A 10687-nucleotide genomic window follows, 5' to 3' on the forward strand; every position below is an offset into this window, starting at 1 on the left:
ACAGACAGACAGACAGACAGACAGACAGACATACAGTCGGACAGACGGACAGGTGGTTCATCGCGGTGGGTAGCCCGGGAGCAGCGCAAGGATGCGCAGGAAAATCTTGAGATAGACGATAACGTGTGTTAAAAAGCCGTTGAACTCACGATTTCGTGACGGATGCTGGGTGTTTCTGCTCCGGAGGACCTGTTGCAGGGCAGCGTACAGGTCGAGCATCAGTTGCTCCAGCTGCTGTCCCTGGGCCTCCGCTTCGTCGTTGGACGGTAAAACGAACGGAATCGCCATTTCTCGATGCCTCGTGGCAGGTGCACCGAGTCTCTTTGCTGCTCTCTTTTCGTCCGCACTGTAATCGAAGCAATGTCCGTGGATCAAGCACTACCACTTTTTCTATCGGCCTCGATTTTCTATTCTCGATCCGATCCGCTTCTCTCTGTTCCTTTGCACGCACGGAACCGTCGACTCGAGACGATTCGAGAGCAAAGGATGGAGCACGCGTGCGAATTTCCCGGTTCGACGCGGAAGGTATTTTCGCGACGACACACGTGACTCGGAGCTGGAACGGCGCACGCTCGATGTTCGTCGCCGCGGTTACGAAGCTCGCTCTCTATCGTCGCCGCCGATTGTCCGTAGAGAAAACGCACGTGGCCAGCGTGGAACCGAACCGCGCCAACCAGTCGACGCGAGAATTTCGACGCGCGGATATACGACGATCGGTCGGTGGAACGAGTGTACGCGGCACACGATCGTTGACTCTATCCGCGCGGTCAGACCTCTGATCGTTTCTCTTCGACGCGTGCCTCTCAATCACGACGTCTGAAACGTCTGTAAGGTGGATCCTCGAATGGATCACTTTCCATGGGTGGGATATTGTTCGGACTGCGATCGACGATCGAACTCCGTTAAACGGTGGAAATGCACTGGAATTAACGGAGAGGGAGATAGACACGGTGGCGCGCGATCGTTCGGTTCGACGATCTTCAGCGAGAACACCGAGATGACAGTTCGAAAACGTCCCGTGGGACGATGGCACAAAGTTCAATGTCCTCTCCGGTCGAAAGTACGTACGACACACGATGCACTGAGAGTCTACTGGCAAAAGCGTCGATTCGCTTTCCTCTTACACAGAGCACAAACGGTATATAGATCGACGCGAGAGGCAATAAAGCAGGGAAACGACGTCGTTCTGTCCTTTCTCTCTTCGTCCTTTCGTTTCGTCCGTTTCTCCGTTCTTTCGATTCCCACGCACGCACACGGGTCGCTGGTATAACACGTTGCGTCTCGCGACTGTCCTCTTTGGCGCGACTATCACACGTGTGAACGTAGCAAAAGTGCAAGAGAGAAAGTAAAGCGACACGAGAACTCTCGACTGAGCTTAGGTAACGAGAAACACGTCTACACTCCTCGAGGTCTGGCGTGGTAATGATTCTGTGCTTTCGTTTCAGCCACTCGGCCCGCACGTTCTGCCGCGCGGCGGCAACCGACTTCCCCCACTCGGCTCGCCTCGCGCGGCCGGTTGCCGCGGCGGTGGGGGAGCGATGCGCGCGCATCCGGACTCGTACGACGCGAGGAAAGGGAGAAAAGAACAGCCGCTAGTAGGGTCGAAGAATGTGTGCGCGTTTTGCGAATGTGTTGTCGTGTGCTTGCGCGTGGTTCGTAGCGTTGTAAATTTACCGGTTAGGGTCAAGTAGGGTAAAAAGATGGAAGGAAAATCAAAACTTTCGAAACCGAGCGTGGTGGCATCGTGTCCCGTACAGCACGCCTCGACCAAACTCATCGGATGCATCGACGCCATACAGCTGGTAACGAAACGGTGGGGAAGCGGTGCGGAGAGAAGAATTCGCACGCGTCGTTCCTTCAGGTTTGCGATCCTTCTTAACCTCCTCGTCTTTCTTTTATTCCTTTATCCCGGTTTGCATGTTAATCGTAAGGTAAAAAGTATATTCTCTCAAGGATAAGAGATTTTCCTTTCGAGCATCCAACGCGCGAAACGCTCGCGAAGGCATAGCGAAGCAAAGCGTGTAGCATGTAGCAATGAGATCTCGGCAGAGGAGAGAGAGTGAGAGGGAACCCACACAAACGAGCGGCAAGCTTGTATGCACTTCGGAGCGGTTCGTAGAGGCGCGTATGACACGACGGAGCGACACCCGAGCGTAACTGCGTAGTTTCTGCGAGCAACTTCACGGGGGTAGTTGAAGGAGTTTCGCCGATACGACCATTCTCGGCAAGCGAAGTTATAGACTAGGAAAAGTTATCGAGACCCGTTTGTATTCTCGCCATCGGGTAGCTCGAATGATATCGGTCGTATCGTTTGCCAAATTAGACGCTTCGTCGTGTCTCTTTTTTCCGAGTAATCGTTCGATTTCTCCGCCGGAACCGAGTCGCGCGATAAATATGAAACGTGCATTACGAATAAATCAAACGTTCGGCGGTGTTTTAATTTCCCGATAATTTGCGGAAATCATCCGACGGATGATATTCATGGGATCGTGATACTTGGCTAAGTGACAATTTTTTATGCGGCCAATGAATGGGTAAACAGGAGGAGAAACAAGAATACAATGTGCTCCTACTGTGAACGCTGATTCACAATGCATACGATGCATCCAGCGCTACTAGCTGTACAATGAAGTCACATAAATAAGTATCGGCATATTACTCTGTACGAGGACAATGGGATTAAAAAAAACAAAACGAAAAAAGGGTGGGGGGTAGGTTCGAATACCCATATAACGGAATGCTTTACGAGATCAAATCGTATATTTTCGTATTCAAACTGTATCGCTTTATTTCTACCATATCGCGTGGTACAATGCTAAACGTGTAACGACTATTAACTGCTCCTTAATTCGTCGCAAAAAATGAGATCGAGGGGACTGGAAAAAAAAAAGAAACATAAAGATCAACTTTTCTTCATAAAGATCAACTTGGCCGCAGTGCCACGGTAGCTCGCTTGTGTACCGAATAATCATTTTTCGCCATTCGACTTGCAAATCCTCGCGTCCTCGCGAGACAAAGAGTCGCACGAAAGCGAGGAACACGCGAGGTATACGTACACGCATTATCCTAAGTACGATGCACCGATTCCAGCACGATCCGAGCGAGCGAGTCACTCGAATCGACCAACGATCGAGGACTATCTGCATTCACCGGGGCAGGTTGACGACAAGGCACAAGAGGAGAATAGATTAATGGCGGGAACGGCGCCGAGAGACATTGTCATTGGATATCAGACGAGAGGGAGGAAGAGAGGAGGCGAAAGAGAGAGAGAGAGAGAGAGAGAGTTAAAGGCCAGGTGAATCCTGCGTGTATCGGGGATGGCGTTACAGAGAGATGACATTACCGCCGCGGACGATAGAAACTGGAGTCGACGAGGAGAGACGCGGCGCGGCCCATCCCGATGTAGAATGCCACATCGATATCGACAGATCGATCCTTAATCCAGAGTCGGTAGGCAGCAATTTCACGCGTGCAACAGCCTAGGCAGATGCACTTGCAGCGCCGTTAATCAAATTCGCATGCGCGCACGTAGAAAGATATTAATCGACTGGATCGGCGGAACGTCGATCCGGAACGCGAGCACAAACTACTTTTCCACGTCGCGGACCGTCCATTCGTCTGTCCGTCCGTTCGCTGATTTATGACTCGCGCGCAGATTAGATTTTATTGGGGTCTTAATTAGCTGGTAATGCCGGGACGCGGCTACCGAGTTACCTTCGCAACGCGATTGCCATCGTTCCTTCCGTTCGGGCGACGCGTCCACGCCCTGCAACGAAGAACCCCCGGTTTCCGATCGGGAGCTCCGTTCGCCGATAAGAATTGTAATAATCGAGAGTCGAGATAGCGATTGGTATACGAAGCAATAGAGGTACTAACGTTCTGGTTTCAGACGATCTTCTTCTCTTCTCTCCTCGGGCAGCGATTTCTCATGGAAGATCGGATACCGTTCCACGTTCCGAATCTGTTGTTTAAATATAAAGAGAACGAGAGAGAGAGATTAATTGTTTAGCGTAATTGAGAAACAGGTTAAGGTGTCGTCGGCTTAGGTGTCGCTGACTTACGCGAAACTAGGCGATAAGACTGCTATGTTCTATACACTTGGATGTCTACTAACGCGTCACGTCGCTCACCACGGTTTTATAAGGAAGTATAATATCTTATCAATTATCATCTTATCGTTGCAATAAGAATCTTTGTCGATCGCTCGTCTTATCGGAATAAATAAAATCGGTATTTGAAGAAATAAACATTTTTTCGAACATCGAATTCGTCACCTCAGGTTCGCCCTGTACCGAACTTAGCTCCGGAGCTTAGGAAGCTTCCCCCACTCCGTCACCGTCATCTGGACACAAAGTCAGTTTTCGTTTGTTTCTTGGGAGATGTCAGTGACAGTACTCGGTGGTGGGAAATGACGTTAGCTCTTTCTAACCTATCCCCGTCTCTTACAATTGACACCGGTGGTGGGGAATGGCGTGATCTCTTTCTAACCTATCCCTCTCCCTTACAATTGACCACACTGGTGGGGAACTGTGTTCCTTTCTTTCTAACCTATCCCTGTCCCTCAAGATTGACCGCGATGGTGGGGGACTAAACGGTGCGAGGGACCCCTTTCGTGAACAGGCCCCCTTTAGCTTCTTTCCCCGATTAACGTGCTTTCCACACCTGATCTTCTTTGCTCTGTCTATCGAACAGTGTAATACTTCGAATCAAGCTCCACGATCGTCGCGATACTCGTTTTATCGCACGATTATACAACTCTCTCGTCGCGGAATTATTTCGGATTTCGACGCAAAGTCCGTCCCAGATTTTAGCAATGATTCCGTGGAATGGTTCCGAGGATCATTTTCACCCTCGTTCCATCGATCCGATTCGGCAAAGTCCGAAGGAGTCGTAATCGTCCACCGAGTCGCGCGATGCGCGCCACGGCCGCCATGTTTGTTCCGACGACCTCCTCGGCGATTCGCATCGTCTAACTACCCCTCACGGTGATCAACGTTAACGACCCACGAGTTTAGCGGGTCGGAAGTGGCTCTCTGTCCCCGGTGGCCCGGCCACGGGGTCTTTCGTTTTATTTCCACGGAAAGCATTGAATCGGTTCCTGGCCGGTAGCGGCGAGATTTAAAACCGGTAGCACCGTATGCGCCGACCGGATTGTATATTTTTAGAACGACCGGCGTCCTCGCGTGGGCGGACACGCTGGTCACCGGTCCAGGAACCTGCACCGCGTTGTTTCCAGCGGGCACGATGATCCCCTTTTGTCGGCGGATCATGCTCGTCGCGGATTTCTCGCCGATCGTTCTTCTGCCAACATGCCGTGAAGCGGGGATAATTCGCTGGGATTTGGGGGAACGCCACCGATGCCGATTTCCGAGCAGAAATTTTCTAACCGGCCGCAAACCACAGTTCGCAGTCCACATTTTTCTATCCGATTTCGAACACTCTGCCGAACGGTTTGCGATCCGAATAATTCTTTAGCAGAAAATTCGCTCCTTGGAACACCGATAGATGGCAAGTCCACGTGTTTCCGTGTCTCGCGTCGTTTCCTGTTCGAACTTTGTACACGCCAAAATTGTAATCCGAAGGTATTAACGACCAACAATTGTGAAACGAGCGCAATCGAAATTTTATTTCCGTCGCTGACAATTGTCGCTAGTTTTCGAGCCTCTCGCACTCGAATTACCGATGACTCTTCAAACCATAGTCTCGCGTGTAAATTCTTTCCAAAGATTACACACGCGACTGTTATAATCAGTGGATACGCAACGAGTCGAAATAGAGGAGATAAGGAGAGGCGCATACGTAATTCAGCGTGATTATGTTAGTCCATCGATAACATACTCTTAACGTCATACTTTTCGAACGATTCGGCGATAAAGCCCAGCTCGCTGTGCCTGACCACTCGCCACGAGATACGAAAACGCGCTTTTTGGTTGCTCTTCAGCGTTTCAGATACGCTGTTACCGTTGCACACGAGGTTAACAGCGAGAGCAACGTTATTAAACGACGGTCGTACCGAGTGTCAGGCAAAAACGCGCCAGTTGGACGAGTAATTGGCCGCGATGCAAGGATACGAATGAAAGTTCTCGGCGAGGTCGTCGAAGGCGGACAGGGTCAGGAAAAATCGTGGACGAGAGTCGCTTTAATTGTACCATAACATTTTCCACACGAACCACTGAACACGTTTACCCACACGATGTTTCTTCCTTCTTATCGCGTATCAACGCTAAACCTAGTTTACGCGACCGTTTCTGTCTAAACTTTGATTAAGAATTTCGCACTCAACGTCGCTTTAGCTTAATACGCGTACACGTGTTATCAGTTTTTCGATATCTTCTTGATTGCTTTTTGATTGTTCCTGGTTGTTTTAAAGTCTCTTCATTGGTTATCTATCAAATCGTGGTAGATTCTTGCGTCAAGTCGCTGTCAAGTTGCCGTAATCCAGTGTTAAATCTCTGTTGAATCACTGATTTTTCCAGAGTGTCACAGATCTGACGCAAGTTTGTCGCTTTAGCATAAGGAATTCTTTCTCGCTTGGAGAAGTGAGAATCATTCTCGGTACGTACCTTTTAATTACTCGTTTTCCGTACAACGCTACGCACCGAAGTCCACCGATAAAGCAGTTTTCGCGCGTGAAGCCACGAAGCGACGAAACGAGGGAACGAAAAGCGGTTCGGTTGGGAGTCACATCCGAAAGGTGACTCAACTTATCATGTTGATGTTACGAATTGCATTTCTTATCATTTTTTATCGGGTCACTGGGTGCATTCACCCTTTTCCGCCGGTTCATCGAACCAGATTTATTACTTGTTCTGTGCAAATGTCGGCCCGTCCGACCGGCGAGGAATTATTAAAACAGCGTTAACGACCTTACGACGGCGTATCGCGACAAAGTTGGTAGCCGAGGGCAGAAATGGAAAAAGAGGAAAAAATACGCAGCGCGACTAACAATAGCCGGAAAACTGCGGCCGTGAATTATTCTTCATACGTGGACGAATCTCTTGTCTCATGGACGTCTCGTCGTCGATTTTTCTTCGTCGAATTCGTGACCCGGCCTAAACGCCGAGTATCTCGCGCAAATACCGATCCGTGCCGATATCTCGAGCAAAGGAGCGAAGCGTTTCTTAAAGTGCATGTCTCTTATCGCTGATAACAGCGATGGAAATATAGCGAGAGAGTCTCGAACCTCGGGCGAATCGGATCGATCATGGCGACGAGCGATCTCGTAGACAAGCCGCGCAGGTGCGAGGGCACGACTAATATCGGCAATTTTGTAATTCCGAAAGCGTGGACGCGGCAAAACGCGTGGTACCGAGGCAAACCGAGTGAAAGAACTCCGCGTTCCGAGAAGTGCAACCGCGTCAGTCACGAAAGCACAGGGACACGTGCACGCGGGCACACGTAACGCGATGGGATTTCTGAGATAAGAGAACACCTCGATGCCGGTGGAAATCGTTCCCTCGCGGACTTTTCAACTTTCAGAACGATTTTCTCGACAAGTTCGAGCGATCGGAGACGCTCGATTACGATAGCGATAGCGTTGCGCAACCGTGGTCGCTGCTCTTTGTCCCCGAGTTCAAATGGAAAATTCGAAAAGCGGAAAATTGTTCGCGATTCTTCTGTCATCTTATCCGAAGACGCGTCGGATTCGGTTCGGCTCGAAAAATTTCACGTCGCTTTAATCGGGTTTATCGTTACGTTATGGTCTCTGATAAGCTCGTACAATCGGACGATCACAGTTTAACACATCTTTCTCTGCACTGGAATATGAGATACATTTATTTTTATCGCCTTGCTCATTACTATATCTATCTACTATTAAATTAACACATTGCGTACGGGTCACGAGATATCTCGTTTTCAGCTTTTCTCCATTGAATCTGTGACTTAGGCAACCAGAGACAAATGTTTTTGTTACGTTACCAGGGTAATGAAGTCTTGCACGTTCTTGTGACAAATGAGAAGCAAAATAACTGAATGTTGACATTCCAAGAATGTAAAAACAATCAGTCAGTATAGCCAGTACATCGGTAGCTCTGTGAGGATCGTTTACCGCACTTTATAAAGTGTTTTATTGTTGTACATTTTGTTATTTCGAAATACATGTGCAAATTTGTACGGAAATAGTTTTTTAAAAATCATTTACATTTTCAATCTGGTGTCAAACAACATTGCACAAAGCAGTATGTTTTACCAGATGTCGCACTCTAAAGCATTATTCAAGTTTGTGAGATAAATATTGGATAAAATGTATAAAATTTTATATAATAAATCGATGTATAAAGTAAGATCTAAGAATACTTTATGTGAATATATTACCAATTTTAAATTAAAAATGTGCATATATGCAACGTATTGTTTGCCAAGCAGTTCAAAAATGCGCGGTCTTTGGGAGCGCCGTACGCAATGTGTTAAATTACAAATCTTTTAGAAATCACCGATGATACAACGTTCCCTTTTATCCGGGGATCCCCGTTTCTCTATTCCCTTCGCCTACAACACGGGTTGGGAGAGCCTTGGGTCGTAGATAGGTCCGAACGTAAACATCACTGGTCAGGCTTGTGGTTAATTTTCGACGATGTTTTCCTGTCTCAATTACGTGTTATTCTTCGCCGAGTTCGCACGAAATGGCACCACGTGTCTCAACGCGTCTCAACGTGTCCGTCGTTGCTGTCGATCGTGGCATGCGCCATTGGAAGTGAAACGGTAAGGCAAGGGGTTAATAAACGGGTTAATAGATTTAGGACGAAACGCGATGTGGACAGTTGCGTAATCGGGACGAAAATATTCGTCCGTGTTCCTTCCGGACACGCAATTATATCAGTGGTAATTGCGGAGGCCGTGACAACTGCTACTCTATGCGCGATATTCGTAAATCGAAGAACGGAAACGCAGCATCGCGAGGGTGTTTGCGGATGCGATAACGAGACGGCCGCAGAGGTCCGTGGCAACCGCAAAGTCAGCGTGTCTGTCGCTTTCCGTGCGACAGTGGCGACAAAACATCTAACCATGTTGTCGTCATCCTGATCCTCGGAAGACTTAGACGTAGTTGCCAGGCGATCGTGCTTTTGCCCGCAAAATTCCGTTTTCATCGCCAACCGATCCACCGTGGGTACCGGTTCTTTTCGCCACGCGCCGCGGAACCAATCGGGATCCTCGTAAACACGCCATGATCCGTTTAAAATTGCGGCTGGTCAGTGGCGTGACCGCGTATCACGCTATCGATACCGGCTTTCCTTACACTTCCTGATAACGTTCAACATTGCGCTGATTAGAGAGCGTAATTTTTTCTTTCACCGATGAGAAACCGAGATATCGATTTGTTAAAAATGGTATCCATTGATTCGTTAAAAATCGGTTTCGGAAATATCGAGCGTTAAAAATTTTTTAAATGAGGATTTTTTAAACGTCGCACTTGAAGTGGGGCATCCACTGTGTACTCGTTACAGAGATATTGCACGGGTGATAAGAGAAATAACAAAAAGGTAAACACTCGCGAGTGTCATTTCATATTTTTAACAGAAATGGAAATGATAATAACCTTGGTCGAACGAGATATCGGTAACCGAATCGAAATAACTATTTTGCGTATCGCTCAGCTCGAACCCGATATCTTCTCGGAAACTTGGACGGGCAGGGAAAAGGTGGGTAAAAATTCAGGACGCGACGCGGTCATCGTGATCGGAATCCAGGTCGGATTCGGCGAATTACGCTACCGTGAACCGTAGCATTGGCGCGGCTCAAGGTCGCGCGTAGCGTCCGACCATTTCGAAGCTTCCGAATTTCGTCACCTTCGGCTTTGGTTGTTGGGTCGTGGTCGGAGAGTTGGATCGCAGCTGTGACGCTAGGAACATCCCCACTATTTGAAGAGGGAACAGGTAAAGAGGGGAGAAAAAGGGAGAAAAAGGGAAAAAAGATGGGAGGTTAGAGGGGAAAATGGTGCGAAAGAGAAGAAAGGCAGAGGTAGTCGAGATGAGAGCGGACGAATGCTCGGCAAGTGAGTAAGCCCGGCGAGCTCGCAGGTGCATGGACATGCATTCCCAGCTGCGAGGGCGTAATATGCAGGTAGACGCGCGGAAATCGTAGATAACCAGTCGACGTGGGGTATCATCAAGGTCCGATAGACAGGAATATAGTTCGTTTAGGCAAAACAAAAAGAGTATCATCAGCTGGGCTAATCGTGGGACACGCTGGCCTCTAACGATAACCTCGGTAGCCGGGAACCTGCGCTTACAGGCTAATAAAACGGTATCTGTTTCAGATACGGCCCCGCAGACTTGCATTCGCCGATCGCGTAACGTTGCAACGACGTCGATAAAATCGCGTCAAGCGTTTTCCCCTCGGGATGGGTCAGCCTTCGCGTAGGATAACGGCTTTCTTCGTCTCGACCTTAGCTAGGGAAGAAACGCGAACTAGCGTGTCTCAGCTTGACGATCGTGCGGTGTTATTTCGACGGAATTTCGCTAGGTGTCCTTGGGTCGTGGCTATCGTCCGACCGCTAACGCGAGGCCTCGCCTTGACGAGTTCGCAGTACGTGTTTATTGTTTTGCAGCGATAGCGTGTTTTCGAGCGACCCGCGTTTCCACGAGGACAAAGGACACGTAAGACTCCGTTTGGTCGCGAGGTACTCTCCCTTGGCGCAATTTAAACTGCGTAGGAAATTCCAATTACGCGAGGGACTCGACTCGCG

General features: G+C 48.9%; 1 protein-coding gene across 1 annotated transcript in view; it reads right to left on the reverse strand.

Annotated features, from left to right (window-relative positions):
- The window catches only part of LOC108554434 (uncharacterized), a 19516-nt gene extending 19228 nt beyond the window's left edge, over window positions 1-288 (reverse strand). The window contains exon 1 of the mRNA XM_017909714.1: window positions 150-288. Within this exon, the coding sequence (XP_017765203.1) occupies window positions 150-288 (139 nt within the window). The remainder of the gene's footprint in view (window positions 1-149) is intronic.
- Window positions 289-10687: the final 10399 nt, after the last annotated feature.

This window comes from Eufriesea mexicana, unplaced genomic scaffold (genome assembly GCF_001483705.2).
Source record: "Eufriesea mexicana isolate 0111107269 unplaced genomic scaffold, ASM148370v2 scaffold21310, whole genome shotgun sequence".
NCBI lineage: Eukaryota > Metazoa > Arthropoda > Insecta > Hymenoptera > Apidae > Eufriesea > Eufriesea mexicana.